At 43.2% G+C, this 16,508-nt stretch overlaps 1 protein-coding gene and 1 long non-coding RNA gene across 3 annotated transcripts in view; both read right to left on the bottom strand.

Moving 5' to 3' along the window:
• Positions 1-16,508, bottom strand: part of RtGEF (Rho-type guanine nucleotide exchange factor) — a 43,432-nt gene that overhangs the window by 16,214 nt on the left and 10,710 nt on the right. For both annotated transcript variants that reach the window (XM_084593122.1, XM_084593123.1), the window contains exons 9-13: positions 5,466-5,525; positions 5,320-5,400; positions 3,578-3,718; positions 2,108-2,183; positions 943-1,151 (exon numbers count right to left, since the gene is read on the bottom strand). In XM_084593122.1, coding sequence (XP_084449248.1) covers positions 943-1,151; positions 2,108-2,183; positions 3,578-3,718; positions 5,320-5,400; positions 5,466-5,525 — 567 coding nt within the window. The remainder of the gene's footprint in view (positions 1-942; positions 1,152-2,107; positions 2,184-3,577; positions 3,719-5,319; positions 5,401-5,465; positions 5,526-16,508) is intronic.
• Positions 9,347-16,499, bottom strand: LOC146197862 (uncharacterized). The gene is made up of 4 exons (XR_014704906.1): positions 14,369-16,499; positions 12,864-13,022; positions 9,743-11,394; positions 9,347-9,660 (listed from the first exon to the last, which is right to left on the bottom strand). It is a non-coding gene; the product is annotated as an uncharacterized LOC146197862 (long non-coding RNA).

Raw genomic sequence — 16,508 nt, 5'->3', positions numbered from 1 at the left:
TATGACCAGGAGGTTATCGCTAACTTCAGGGTCCACTACCGGCGTCGAGAGATCAAGTGCCTTCTGATCTTCTGATCGATGCTTGGTCTGCTGACAACGTGGCCGAGATGAAGGTCCCTTTGGTGAAGGCTATCTATTTTGCAAATGGAGTCTGGAGGGACGCGAAGCACCTGACTATTGCTCACTGCTTTAAGAAAGCTGGCTTCTCCCGAAGCAGCAGCACGGACATGGCGCCTGCCGAGGACGAAGCTGCCGCGGATGACATCGCTGCAACAGCTAATAGTGCCGTCACGACAGCCTGCTTGCAGCAGCTATGGGAGTCCCCTAACAAGTTGGACCTTGTGCCTCCAGGTCAGTCCCACATGGACTTCATTTCCGCCAACGACAAACTTGTTGCCACGGAGGACTTCACAGTTGATGAAGTTGCCGGGAACGTCATGGAAGGGACAGATAGCGCCTCCAACAGTGACTGCGAAGACACTGGTTGCGCCCTTAAGTCGGTGACCTCCGCAACGGTCATCGCAGCTGTTGACACACTATGGAAGTACCTCGGGAGTTCAGAGCAGAACTTCGGTTCGCAGTTGGACAGTATAGAGGCCGCGGTCCTGAAAACTACACTTGCAAAACGAGTTCAGGGAACACCGGACCACTTCGTTCAGCGACGATAAAACAATATACTCAAATTTGTCTTTTTTTTTTTCATAGTCCAGATACAACGAAATAGCGGATATAGCGAAGCGATTTCCAATTCCCGCCGACTTCATTATAACTGGGCCAGACTGTAAACGGTAAAAAAAAAAAAGTGTTTCTTGACATTGCACCAGATGGTGTTAAGCTACAGAAAGCAAATTATTTTTTGCTTGATGCTCAGCTTGACAACATGAAGGTGCAATGATATCTCTTTGACTATCAACAAACCCCAACAAGCCCCAACTGACTCACCAAGGGCCGCTGTGGCATGGGAGTTTCCATCGGCCGTACCACTGTGACGGTGGGTGCTTGTGTTGCGGGGGCGGCCCCGATGGGCGTCACTGCTCGCCGCAGGGGGCTGGGCGCTGCTGCCGGTGGAGCAGAGCAGTTGAGCTTGGCCTTCCACTGAGAAGCCTCCTCAGTGCTCCGGCAGAGCACGGTCATGCGTGGCACCATCGGACCTGGGCATAATCTTAACTCAGATACAGCTGACACTGATCTCTCTGCACTTCCGTAGAGCAAGAATATAACCAAAAAAAAAAAAAAAAAAAACATTCCTCAGTGCCAGGGGCAATTTAGTCACAGGCTAGTCAGAGCCATTCACATATTGTGGTGGTTGGTCAGACGCTCCATGCACTTGTTACAGGCCCGCGCCAGGAGGCACATGAATAACACGTGAAAGTGAACACCATGGCCTGCTCTACAATTACTCCCAGAATTTGGTGTGCAGAAAGGCTTAATTCAAAGCCACAAGAAAACACTGCCTACAGTCACCACAGTGAGCTAGACAGTCTGTGCAAATTTCAGAGCCCAACAGAAGCTCATGGCCACCAGCAACACATAAGGTGTCATCTCCTACACTGAAATCAGCAGAGCATGGCCACTTTGTTTTAGCAAGACACTTCATTGCCATACCAATATGACCAGTAAAAAAAAAAAAAGTAAGTATCAAGTATCTTATTACACAGAAGTCTTGGTAATGCAAGTTCAACTCATAGCTATAAATCTTCATTAGCATGGAAGTTGGTTTAACTACAGTATCACCCATGAGCACCTGGATTTTGATACAGCACACATGATTCCACTTGCTAATTTCTTGCAGCTAAAAACGCAGTTTTCGTGCATTTTTTAAATGTTAATGGTTTTCAATTTGACAACCGAAATATGTCAGCCCTCAAAACTGCCGCAAAAGTTTTTCTGTACTAACATGAAAAGAGCAAAGAACTTTCATTGGCTAAATCTAAAATATGAGTGACTGGCTGTTTTAATGCAAGCTGTAAGGACTAGTACTGGTATCCTAACACACATCTGAAATCGACCTCTTCAAGTTTTCCGCTAGCGTAAAAGACTAAAACAATTCATTACAGCACACACACACAAAAAAAAACTTTTCTCCAAGAAAGAATACTGATGCCACCTTGGATGTCAAAGGCACAGCCATCTGCCGGATCTTGGGAAGTTGCAACTGCCAAGCCTGCTATGGGCAGGCGTCCCTGCAAGGAACATAAACAATGTTAGACAACTTGACTTGACTACTACCTGATTTCCATTACCAGCATTTGTTCTGAACTGGTGGAACATGTCATCTTTCCCCAAATAATGAGTATCTTTAACAACTTCCATCCTAGTCAGCGTGGATTTCTTAAGTATTTAGCCTGTGATACACAACTCGCAGTTTTCACTAGTATTTTCAGCTCTCAACTAAACCTTAGTATACCTGTAGATTCACTGTTTTTAGACTTCAAGGAAGCTTTTGATAAAGTTCCCCATAATCGACTTTTCTTGAAACTTTCATGGCTAAACCTTAACCCCCTAGTCTTTAATGTGTTACATAGTTCTTTGACCGAATGCCATCAGTTTGTTTTTGCAAATAACCACCCCTTCCCTTTTTCTCCAGCGATTTCTGTTGTGTTGCAAAAATCCGTCCTGGGTCTCCTTTTCCTGATCTACATCAACGACCTCCCTAATGATATAACTTTTGACAAACGTCTTTTTGCAGATGACTGTTATTTATCGACCCATTAACTATATTATATAGTTCAGATGTCCTCATCCTACAATGTGACTTACAAACAATCGAAAAGAGGTGTAAAGTGTGGTTAATAACCTTAAACGTTAACAAAACCTCCCTATTTTCTTTCCATTGCTGCCATTCTTATGTATCCCCTATGTATTTGTTTGGTAACTCTCAGTTTGGGACCCTCACCAGGCTAATCTTTTTAACACCCTTGAATTCGATCCAGAACCGCACAGACCAATTTACCTTCCATGATTATTCTTCCTATACTAGTAGTAGTGTCACAGCACTAATATCTAATGAAGACCCTTCTAGACCTAGAAACAAGATGTACAATAGCTAGAATCACTCTTTATCATAACTTTTGCCATGTTCCGATATCTGACGTTATATCACCTGCCCACCGTCCCATATTCGGTACTCGTCACTCCAAGTCAGTGTACCCTGTGCATGTGCGCACATGGTTGCATCTTCATTCATTTTTTTTTTTTTCAACTTACAATGAAGAAATGGAATGATTTGCCTGAAGAAGTTGTGCACCATTCCAGTTGGAAAAACCTCAGGACAGCTATTAAAAACCTCCTTCTCTGAAGCCGCCCACCCCTCATGTGAAACCCCTACACAATGTGATTGATTGATTGATTGATTGATTGTAGGTCTAGAGTATATCCACACAAAAAATGTAAGGAAATCAAATTCTGACGGACGGCACTGGAACAGATTTCCACAACAGAATGTGAAGGGTGACTTCCACTTATGCAGGGCAGCCAGACTAGCACTGTCACCCACCACGGAGGGGAACATGGCATAAGTGTGAAAAAAAGAAAGAAAAAAAAAAGACCAAAAAGCCAGTTGATTGAGGTGCACCACCTGGTAGGAGAAGCGGCCATTAGCCAGGGACAGTTGCACCAGGCAGCTGGAGAAGAGTGCCAGGTAAAGGTCACGTCGCTCCTCTGCAGACAGCAGCACCACAGGACCCACATGCAGCAGCTCTCCCAGGCACTGCAGCTCCTGGACCATCAAGTGCCCTGTCAGTTATGCTGCACTTCAAGCCACTCATCACAAAACTTTGGATGTGCGTCTCTGGTCTACTGATTATGCGCAGTAATCCATAAGATCACTACATTCAAATGACAGTGAGACTACTTTCACAGAAGATGAGGTTTTCGTAAGCTATAAAAGAGCAAAACAAAATGAAAAACAAAGTACTGCTGCCACACACCACTTTTCCAAGCAAACTGTGGCATCGTCAAGCATTTTTGGTTTCCAAATCTCTGTGACTACACTACACTACCAATCACTGAAGAGAGGCAGTGCTGAGCCCATTTATAAAGGATCTGAGAGTCATGTAGATTGAATTAAAGTATGTAAAGGTTTGCAGTAACAGAACCTACCCTACTACAAAGAGAAAATACAAAGTTAGACAAAAGTGGCATTGAGATGTCTTCTGTTCTTTGAAGAAAGCCTTCACAAGCTGGTTTCTGAGCTTTCCAGAACAGTCATGTGCTCCTGACCTAGCCACTAGCTGCAGACAACAAGTAGCTTTAGGAATGTGATAAATACCAAAAGCAGTTAAGGCGTTCATGGTAGGTCGTTAACATGGATGCAGCAGTAAAGCTAACTATTATTATTATTATTATTATTATTATTATTATTATTATTATTATTATTATTATTTACCTTAATGTACGGAGAATACTGCATAAATTGGTGCTCGAATAGTACATTGGGCTTCAAAAAAGCCAACCTTTCTCCATTTATTTGATACCCTTCATCTTTCATAACATTCTTTTTATGCCCCGAGGCAATAAACATTGCAAAAAATAATAATAATTACTACATGTCCTCTGCGCTTTCAATGTGAAGTAGGTTAGGCCTACCAATGCCTTCTGAGTGGTGCTCTTGCAGCACACCGGCAAAGGGGCACAGCATGCAAAACAGATCATGTTGTCTATGCCATTTATGACATATCAAATTATCAATACACCAATATCTTTCACAATCCCTTTCAAGTTTTGACTTATCCAGGTTCAGTCTTGTTCTTGGAAGGTCGATGATTAAAGGTCAGTTCCTACTTGTACAGGAAAGCACTTTGCTTGCATTTCTAAATGATTAGCTACAGTAAATATAAAGCTACCATGAACATGAGATGTGTAAAATAACAAGCTTGCTTTGAAAGTTAATAACTTTACACAGTAAATTTAAAACTACCCTCGTCAGTTACATTGCCACTAGAGGCGTTATAAGCAGCAACATACCAGCCCGTACGTTTTTAATTTGCAAATGCCTTTTGGAGTAACGTGTAGCGTTCAGGAAAACCCATTACCCAATATGCAGAACACACCCCATCCTGCATTATTTCGACTGTTTGGGCCAAGATTGCGAGCACCGTAATTGAACCAATGTGTCCATATGCTGCACTCTGCACTTGATCATTGCTAATCTCAGTATAAAACACATGACACAAGGGTGAAATGGAAGAGAAAACCCCTGCCACATAGTGTGGGACAGCAACAATGACTAGCTGCACATGACTGGAGTCATGTCAGCATGCATGAACTGGTACATCCCTCTCAACACTTAGAAAAAAACAACAATGTATGTATGCCCACCTCTCCATCGCAGCCATCTACGGTGCCGGCAAGCACTTCTAGTTCCAGCTCCTTCTGACGCCTCATGGAAGAGCAGCTAGCCTGCAACCAATGGGGCCGACAATATAGCTGGACAATTCAGTAGGACAATGCAGGACACTACGTACCGCCATTTCCTTGTAGACAAAGACACTCCTCTGAGTGTCTCCACGATCTATGTGGCTCTCCTGCAAGGAAGCACACGCCATCACAATCCAAAAAGAGCAAATTGTTTCAGCAAGCTCGACTGGACAGAAACTTCACTTTCCCAAATAAAAAAACAAAAGCTATGGGATCCACCACATGCTGGCACGTTTTTATGCTAGCATTCACTCTTTCTTCTTCTGACCCTTACCATGTTGACAAATAAGGAATGTGAGTTGAAAAGCCTATCATAGCCAAATACAACTCAATGAAGAAGCGAAAGGTTCCACTCAACAGAGACCCCTTAGCCAATGGTGACAACTGATTGTCATGATGCCGTAGTTAGTCAGCCAGTCAGTAGCTAGTCCCCTACCACTTGCTAGCTCCCAGCAATATCACATTACCAAGTGTAATGGAATTAACCATAACATTATGGGAATTGGCCAACACCATTGGCAGAAGATATCCCCTCTGAGACACATTCGTCGCTTTGATCTTGAGCAGCAACTAAATACAGTGCTGCATTTTAGGTTTTTATCATTCTTTCATCTATCGTCTCTTAACAATAAAATGCCCAGAAAGCAATACAGTTAACTCTCACTTGATGAAACTTAAAGGGACCCAAGAAAATACGGTGGAACTTCACTTGAACGAACTTCAAGGGACCTCAAGAAAAAGTTTGTTAAAATGAAAGTTCGCTGAATTGAAATGAGTGCGTGAAAGGTTGATTCCATTAGCTTCAAGAAACATCGGCTGGGTGTCCAAGTCATACCTCAACCCATTTGTCACTGCGCTCATTTGCAAGCAAAGAAAGCAGTAGCATCTTGCAGGCCTTTCAATCCTAGGCCTGCAGTGTTCTTGAACTCAATCACTGTGTGCAAGCTCCCGTGAACAGTGTCTGGCACAACGGTCTGCTGGGCAGCAAATACCTTCATTTTCTCCAAGCAGGTCACTGCTTTAGCACATTATGGTTAACCAGCATGAAACATGCATACGTACACCTTTCTTGAAATTAAAAGCCTAGTAGGGCTAATGCTCTCGCTAAGACTGGTTGACTGTGAGGACAATTAAGCGTGCAAAGCCAGCTATGGATTCGGCTGGCTACAAGCCAATTCAGTTTAAAGCTAAATGACTGGACACTTTTTGTCATGCGGTAATGAAACGTGGTTCTCAACGTAAAAATATGCCACAAAAAGTGCGATTTGTGCTTGTTGAAGGGTTCAATATGACATGGGAGACACAGCACTGATTTCGTTAAAATGAAGGGCGTTTGCATAGTGTTCAATTAAGCTTCGGTGGGGGGATTTAAAGGGGCCCACAAACACCTCCCGAGCACTCCTCACAAACTATCTCAGTCGCTAGGTTATGCTGCGACACACATTTGAACGCAATAATACACGTCTACGCGCAGTGCAGGTCCCACAATCCCATTCGAAAGTTGGCGCGTTCTTTCCTTCGACTTTTGCCAGTCCTCCTTCTCCTCTGTGCAACGCTGCTACTTGCATGCGTTTTCGAATGACTATTGGTCTGCTTCTTTGCGACGTCACACAGCCATTAAACTATCGCTTATACCAGAAAAATTGAAATACGCTTAACTTTTAATTATCAGGAAAGAAAATTAGGATGTTCTGTAGACAGAAACATTTTTTCAAAGCTTTTTTTTCCTGCACTTCCGGTCTCGCGCGCGCACGCGTGCATCTTTGCCCTTCGCGCAGGCACCGCGGCAATCGCGGCGCGGTCGCAAGCGGCGGTCTCGTTTCAGTTCCTTGCAGTGTACTTGCGGGGCACTTTCCGCCTGTGAATGTTCTCGTTTCTTGTGTCGCCCATGCGAAATGAACTTCGAAGTCGGCTTACAGGTTTACAGCATTAAGTCGGTGCTTTAAATGTCGGGCCCCAATCCTCTGCGCCTTACGTAGTGCAGCAAAATTTCGGAGGCAACCGCTGCTCCGTTCCTGTGTCCACCAAACCAAAATACGCACCTCGGATCAAGTCAAGGCGACAACATACGTTCGTAAGTAATGTGTTTACTAGCTTGAACATAGCTCACAGATAAGCGACGGTTTCACAGGTGCAATGAGTTAGTCGTTGTGATGCATCATTACTGTGGCGGCTATTAAAATCCTACCGTCTTAACTGTTGACTTGATTGCGTGAAACTACTCACGGAGGTTGCATTTTGTCTCGTAGTAAGTTTGTAGGTTATAAAATTTTGCCTTATAGTAAATTACCTAAGACAACTGCGCCTACCTGGCTCGGCCGTGCGTGAACCCGCGGAATCGTGCGCCGGCGTTGGCGGCTTTCGGCCCCGATCCCGGTACAGACTGCGGGTTTGCATTGTACGCAGCAGCAACGAATTAAGCACCCTTACCTAACTTCCTACGAGCAAATAAAGTTTACCGTAATATCAAAGCTCCGTGCGCAGTTTCACCACAAACGACTGAGCGGTAGAGCCGGAGAGGTACAAGCCGCCGCGGTAAACATATAGTATTAGGATACGCATGCTGTATCTGGCACTTGCAAGGTTTCACATGACGTGCAGTGATGAGGACGCACCGAAGAAACAAAGAAAACGACTTTATTTCGAGATTATTCCTAGAGAATTGCTCTCCTCGGCGAAAAACTGTGCTTTCTTAGTTTTATAACTGACCACCTTGCTGTTTCTTATGCTTGAGCCGGTGTACATTCGAATGTATGTGACACTTTAATATTTTTTTTGTCACCATGTCTTTCTTTTATGTTCTGCGCGTTAAAGATACTCAAAGTGTGTACAAGAGTCAGTGGCAAGTGAATGTAAATACATGTACATTTCTCACACTTTGTTTCCGACACAGCACCTGTCCATATTGCACATTTCTTTTACTTGCTGATCTTTTTTTTTTTTTTTTCGCTAGCAGATCACTGTAAAAATATGACTGTCTGTCGTCCATGTCAAACAGGGGTAAAAACCTCGTCAAGCCACTGTATTAGTAGCCTTTTGTTCCTACCTTAGCATTTGTTTTTCTGTCGACAGGAGGAAAAAAATCTGAATAAAGTTGATTGAGTCGCTCAGCAGTTTAAATTGCCGCTAAGAACACTGTATTATTTCGCGCACATAATAATAATCAGCATAATTACACTGTTGTCTTGTAAACTGTGTAGCTTAACGGATGGGGAACAGCAAGCCCATGAAAAGAGGGATGTTACATGGTCACTTATGAAGCCGGCTCACTTGAAATTTCCATTTACTTCTAGTTTGGCCTCAAGAAGCTGAAAAACTCTGACTGGCATAATTATTCGCAATCTAGCCTTACACACCTTGAACCCACAGTTGCTCTGCCTTTTTTACTTTTGTTTCAAGCGGCAGCTTTGATATACTAATACTTGAAAGGCCTGCGAGCGGTCGCACACCATGTGTAGTTGCCGCGATAAGCAAACAGCAACATGTTTTGTGTGCACTTTTGCTTAGCCGCAGCCACAAGGAATACGCAGAGATATGGGTACAAGATTGCACTCACTCAGACAACAAAAGTCATATGAAACTGCGCTCCAGCTATTGTCAGCCGCAGCAAACATATTGAAACAATTTTCTTGGCTCCAGTGGCCAATGCTTTGTGGCGCTGATGCCAGTCTCAAAAGAACTGTGAGTTGAGCTAGTTGGTGCATCATTTTTTAAAAATACACAGCGCAACAAACATAGGACAAGCGAGTAGACGGGAACAGCACTGACTAATCAACTGCATGATTTATAGAAAGAACACGAATACATACACAAATGCTCTGACAACCAAGTGCGCATGTTCGCAGAAAAAACTTGAAATGTTGTTTTATCTGCGAACATGCGCACTTGGTTGTCAGAGCATTTTTGTATATATTAGTATTCTTTCAATAAATCATGCAGTTGATAGTCAGCGCTGTTCCCGTCTACTCGCTTGTCCTATGTTTGTTGCGCTGTGTATTTTTAAAAAATGATGCCAGTCTGTTTAGCATTTAGGTTAAGCACACTGACAGTTGTACTGTGTAATTGACTAGTCATTGTGAAGAGCAAATCTGTGTCTGTGAGCAGCAATCAGTTCTTCTTTTGACGGTCTTTCATAGGCATCCGTTATAAAGTGACGCTCTGAAGCTATGCTTGCAGCTGTCTCTCTGTGCGAAGAGCCCCCAGACTGTTTCTCCACATCTTGGAGGAGCTTGTGGACGTACGCTGCATGAAATAGTCATCGAGATTACAACAGTGCACTTAGTTTTTCGTGTAATATTATAAGTAGAACAAACTCTGAACTTACAAAACGTAGGCTGCGTTTTCACTGGAGCAACACTGAAATGTCCTTTCCTTGCTTTTGCCATCTTTACTTTCCAGCGGTCATCTCCTTTTTTTGTCTGTGCCTGGAGCCTTGAGGAATTTTCATTAAAGTGAATTACAGCCAGATGTGACCTATAAAGAAGGTAAATATGAATTAATTTTTCATACTTTGGAAAAAAATGTGTTTCTTGTTGCCTACCAGCAAAATTATACAGAAGAGACTACCATAATGAACCATTATGCATTATATTCACAACACTGCAGCAGAAATTGCTTCTGATTTAGCTACTATGTTCAGCGCCTTTAGAATTAAGAATGTGATGCAATGATCTCCAAGCAGCAAAATGAATGTATGACATGGGCTATACAACATCATATCGTGAATCACCTGTGTTCTCCCTGCTGTTGTATTCTAGCGATCATCATTAGTTCAAGTGGTCAAGTGAACCTTGAGCATTCTTGCAGCTTCAATACAGTAGCCTCGGGACATTCGAGATGGTTCTAGAGGGGTCGGAAACTTGCGCTGATAACTTCCAGTTCTTTAAAAACTGCCTTTGTCTTGGGACTGCACTAAGATGAGGAGCACAAAAGAGAGATGAGGTGTTTTTTCATCCTGCGCTTTATGCTTGTCCTCAACTTCGTTCTTTATGTCATCCCATCTGCCTATTCTAACATAAGATCAGTGACTTCCAATGAGGACCCTTAGATGGCCTGTGCAGTCTGCAGCCTCCTGTCTCACTTTTTCTATGGAAGGGGATTATAGAATGGCTAGTGCTACCATGCTAGCAAATATGCTTTTACGATATTATATGAAGCATTCTTAGAATGTCAGAAGTGTGCACCGCAGTCTCCTCAAAATGTATGAAAACTACCTTTGACATGGCAGCAGTCTTGAGATTCGAAGAGAAAGACACAAGATAGGTTCAGCTAATTTTACAGCAGAGTATTTAATGTCAGGATGGAAGATTGTGGAAAATTTCTCATTGGGTGCATACTTTGAGCAGGCGTTGGGATTCACTTGACATAGTGGGTGCCCTTTTTTGGCAGATGTCAGAACTGACTCCTGTGAGTCGTAATTGTAAGGTCTCATATTACCTGGCCTGATAACATGACAGCTCCAGATCAAGCACTGTACTAAGGGGAGTGCTGGTCGTAGTGGCTATTGTAGCATTAACTAAACGCGATCTGCTTAGTTGGGCTACTTAGCAAGTTGAAGAATCGAAAGGAGGAAAAGGATATGGTGCGAATGAAGCACAGGCTTTCATAGATGAACTTCTGATTTTTTTTTTACTGAGTTCTATTTCCTCTGGCCTCTGTTCCTTTTACAATGACAGTATTATGAACATACATTAAATGCTTCATGCAAGGATTGATTGTTTGCATATGCAATGCAGAAAAGTTGGAATGCGTACTGGCACTGTAGTAAAAAATAATGTTGTATCCTTCTCTTTCACTCAACTTACCTTGCTTGCATCCCATCATCCGAGTATGCAATTGATTTGGGAGCAAATCTGATGACCAAATTATGAAATGATTCAAGGGAGGATGTTTGGGCTTTAGGGGAGAGTTGTCGAATGTCCTTCAGGAACAGGGAGTTCATGAGAATGCAGTTTAGCTTCCTGAAAGCACATGAATCTGTAAAAAATGTACATATATATATATATATATATAGCATTTAAAGGAGCGAACAGTCTGCGAGTGCAAGGCAAACATTTTTTTTTATGTTTATACTGTTGACATTTACAGGAATTCCTCTTATGATGATTATTGGAATAAAGAGCATTAAATGCAAAGCGGAAGGAAAAACAACGTGCCGACGGTATATATATATATATATATTTGACTGATGAGTTGGTAGTGTTGGTGTGTATTCTAGTCAATCATAGATGCTGAACCTGCTTACAGCTGCTGCATTGCAGTTGAAAACAGTTTTAGCAACATATTCGTTAAAAGACACCTGGTCTTGTACTGCTATTTTACTGTGACAAGAAATCTAAGAGGTGTTGTTGACCAAACAATTGTCAGTATAAGAAAGTATAGAACATCCCATTGTTTTTGTGTTTCTTACTGGCGTTATAACCAAGCTGCCTCAGTATTAAATTAATCTCGCAGTCTCAGCACTCACATTTACATTGTTGTTTCTTCAATTCATTATGGGTTTCTTTCTTGGCTATGTCTTGCTGTAATGTGCGGATGTGTAAAAAGTTTTTTCCGTGAAGTTCTATTTGCATTACCTATCTCTTAAATTTATCATTGGTTGACAAATGCCACATGTGTGAGCCGTGCACCTTCCAAACAACATCAAAGTGAAAAACTTTAGAAAAAAAAAACCTATACAAAACAGATTACCTCTGCTCATCCATTGCCTGTTTGCAAGGAGCTAATGCAGGCATTTGCTGCATGGTCTATCATGGCCATCACGCTTATCGCATATGTGGTTCAACAGGCTGCACTACATGCTGATGATCAGGTCATCATTACCCTGGCCCAGGGCAGCAACATAGACTTGTGATTGTCTGGATCCATGGTTCTATTGCTTCACAGCCCTTTGACCTGCTCACAGCTTTTAACTTAGTAAATGCAGTATAGAATAATGTTATTACCATGTATTCGCCCTAATTATTAAAGCAAGCAACTGCATGCATCTTTAGTAATGCGCCAAGCATCAAAGTAGTGCTGTATGGGCGATTTGCTGCTCTTGCAATATGTCCAGATAGCTGGGTGGCAGTTTGTAGATAGATGAAATTAAAACCTCATTACATAATAATATATGACAGCAAATGTACCTCTTCCCCAATGGTTTGCAACGATGAAACATTTTGTAATTCAATTGTTTGTATTATATAATGATTAATTTGATTCTTTTTATATATAGACATGCAAGCAGCACTTGCCAAGGGCACTCTTGGTGAGGCTGAAATAAATTTCTCCTAATAATATGCAGAAATTGGCGCCTTTTGTTAAAGACTGCACTGAGACTCGTTAGTTGAGGCCAAGCCCCATGCTCGCACTATTGGGCACTGCAGCTGACTTCACACAGTTAATAGGAATTGCAGCTTGCCAATTTTCGTATCGCAGCATTGCCTTACCTCTCCTATTCTTACCTGTTCCCATTGTAGAACATGGTCAGTCTGAATGATAACAACGTTGTACGTGCAGTACTTGGCGCTGTAGCCCGGGGAGTCGCAACGCCCATCTCCTGCGAGGTCCACTTCCATTCCATCCAGCTGGCTGATGATCTGTACCCGCTGTTCCTGGAAAATCTGGGACAAAAATAAATGTGCATTTGTGAGCCACTTGTAACATTGTGCCGAACTGTGTCACTCGATCGTTGCACTACTGCATGCGCGCGCTGTTTTTTCTTTTTTTATTACGCAAGCTTGCCATAAGGCATATTATAAGAACCCGTGCAAATTATTTTCCGTTAGGAACCGGAGAAGGCTCCTGCTCTTATTGCTGTCGGTGAGCCATTTGGAGAAGTCCTCTTCCCTTGTTGCGGTTTATCTCCCCCCCCGCCCTTTCCGCAGGAAAAATCTAATTGTGTATAACTCCTGTCTATGCTCCTGTCAAAACCAACTCTTACACTTCCGATCGGCAACTGATCGCTAGGGATAAAGAGGCACAACTTTGAGCGACTAAGCCAGTTCACGCGAGTGATAACGTTTATTTTGCGATCCCCCCCTCCCCCCTTTTTGCTGAAGGGTAAAGCCTGTTGGCACTTTTTTTTTCTGTTTCCATCTCTTCATTCCTGACAGTGTCCCTCCTTTCTTCTCTTTCTTCTTATCAACGCCCATCTCGGTTTCACGTGTTTCTTTCCTGGCTGCCTCGGTTGGTGAACTTGGACGCGGCTCCATTCGCGCGACATTTCAGAGTGCGCTCTGTACAAACACCACATGGCATAAAAAAAAAAGAAAAAAAAAATGCTACAGGGCGGGAGTCATGCTGGGATAAAGGCTTCCTGTCGGCGCGCGCGTTCTTCGTTGCAGTCAGCTGACGCCGAACCGCGGCTGACAAACTACACCACAGCGCACCACTACGCAGTCCCCTTCTCCTCATCCCCCCTTTTTTTTTTCTTTACCATCGATCGTTATCTTTCACGAAGCCTAAAAACGAAGGTTTCAAGGTTCGGGCGGTTCGGGCAAGGTGCACGAGTTTCCCTCCGCAACGCCCGGAAGACCACTCTCTGCGATCTCGATTCTGAATTTCTAGTCTTTCGCTAACATCTCGTGCCCTTGCTGCGGTACGGATATTATGGACCCCGAGCTCGAAAAGCGACTTCGGCGAATGAGTACCGAGAAGGGACTCGACCCCCATAAGTACACGCCGTTGAAGAATCCGCTGCTGAACCCCGACGATGATAGTATACGGCTTATATGGGTGCATTGGTGCGTGGGGTCGACTAGCGTAACATTAAAAAATAAAATCCCATCGTAAGCTCGCCACTGGTTTATTTTGAGCAGTGTAGTTCACAGTGATCATGACAAATCTTGCTATATGCATGCCACAACGCCGAGCAAGATCGCCTGAGTTAAAAAAAAAAAAAAATCCACACTACTGTGATAACGCGTCTAAAGCTAATATTATCACAATCTTTTCATTTTACACTTACCGGCAGGGTTGGAAGAAACAGCGTTGGTACCGCTCCTTCACTCAGACTCAGTCTTGTTGGGATCCCCAAATCGCGAACCACATATCCTGGTAAAGCAAACGTAGATAAACGCTTTGTTCACCGATGCTGGCTATCCGATGAGCTGTAGCCACTGTTTCCGGAGGTTGGCGTTTTGAAGCACTTGATGCAGAATTTTTTTCCTCCCGTCACTAGCAATACCTTCGCAGCCAGGGACTGCTCACTGTAACAACCTCCCACTCATGTCCCGTCAACAACAATTCAGCGCTTCGATAACTGCCTTCGCGAATTCAAGAGAGCGACCAGTCTAGCCCAAAACCGTCCTGCACCCGTCGCGCACACGACGTAACACAAAATCAAAGGTGAGGTTAACGCCAGGGATGTATAGCGTGGCAACAAAACTTGCGAGTTCGTGCCGAAGGGCGATCGGGCGATGACGATGAAGCAGACGACAAGAGGCCCCCGGCGGCGCGTCGGCAAGCAAGCGCGACAAAACGGAAGTTGCGGCGTGCGGCGTTAAGCAAAAAAAGTAAAAGCGCAGATGCGTCAGTTGTGACGTGTCAGTGGGCGAGGCCTTGGAGGAGGGCCAGCCTTTGCGCGCGCTAAAAAGTTGAAAAGAGGAGGAAAGCCGCGAAGGCGCAGATATTCAAAATTGGATTGCAAATAACTCTGCTTCCAAATGCCGCATTTAAAAAATTTTTGCGGGAAGGTTATCTTACATCGACATTCTTTCACATACTAGGCATAGGGAAACTGTATTGCTATGGCTGTTTTGGGCTCCTTTAATAAAGTTCGTACAACTGAATACTTCGTTTAAGTGACGTTCATTCAGTGGTATTCCACTGTAGTTCACTTAACTAAAAGTTCACTAACCTGAATATCTACTACAATATAGAGCAACACAGGGCACGGTGTACACTGAGTAAACATCGTGAAATGCATTTATGGAGTTATACATTGACAAATGCAAGGCGAATAACAGTGAGATAGCTGCCTTCATCATTTTGAAAATAAAATATTTTCATTTGCACTGGTGCTAGCTGCCTTTGTCATCCTGAAAATAAAATAATAGTTTTCATCTGAACTGGTACTGTTGAAGCGTAAACAAAGCTATCCAGACAGTCCGTTTTTGCACTTTCTCTGACACAGCCAGTTGCGGAGACCAAAATTCTCGCAACTTTCCTAGTCATCCTACAGCCTTGGCTAGAGTTAAGGGGTTCGAATCTGGCTCTACCATTGCCTCTTCTCCATCACACTCTTCTTCAAGGTGAACACTGGACACAGTTTCCATATCTGTTTGTTCAGCACACGTAAAGTGTTCACTGCCACAAGTGTTGCTGCTGACATCCAGCTAGTGACAGATCTGTGTTCACATTCCAGGGTGGATTACATCACTGCGCCATTCTCCTTACCCACTTTAACCGTGTTGCAAGAAAGGATGAATTTGTGCCAGCAGTTCCAAACTGTGGGTGGTATTACAATGCCAGCACTGCAGAGTGCAAAACTTAGTTGACCCGATTTCAAAAATTCTAAGGACGATTACTATACTCCCTAATGCAAAATATGAGTGCAGCTATTGGAAGTTTTTTGTGATATACTGAGGCAAAGAATTTGAGAGATAATTGTATGTATGCGTGCATATGCAGCTACAAAGCACTCTATATTTTCCTCACGTGCTGAAGAAAACTTCTGTTCAGCACGTTAATTTCCCATGGCTCGTGACTCCCTTTGATCTGTTCAATCAACAACAATGATGATACAGCCAAAACATTTGTTACTCTTCTCATGAGCCAAGTTCATGGCTTTTCTTACTATTGTCCTGAGAAATTCTCTTTGGCTCGTGACTCTCTTTCTCTCCGTTACGCCGACGACAATGGTAAAGCGGCTCCAACGTTGAAGGGGCTCATCAGAGCTACTGATCAGTTTGTTCAACTAAAATTCGCTATTCCAAAATTCATTTAACTGGAGCATTTTTGCATAGAATGCATAGGAAAAGCGCAAGGGAGCTTTCAAAAGTTTGTTAATTCTGAAATATTCTTTTAAGCGACATTTGTATAACTGAGAGCTTACTGTATAAAATGGTAGAACAAGCTGAAGATGCAAGCTCGATGGACCATGCCTA

The sequence above is a fragment of the Amblyomma maculatum genome, chromosome 2 (genome assembly GCF_055883805.1).
Source record: "Amblyomma maculatum isolate TAMU_Amacu chromosome 2, ASM5588380v1, whole genome shotgun sequence".
NCBI lineage: Eukaryota > Metazoa > Arthropoda > Arachnida > Ixodida > Ixodidae > Amblyomma > Amblyomma maculatum.
This window is presented reverse-complemented; position numbering and strand designations above follow the sequence as displayed.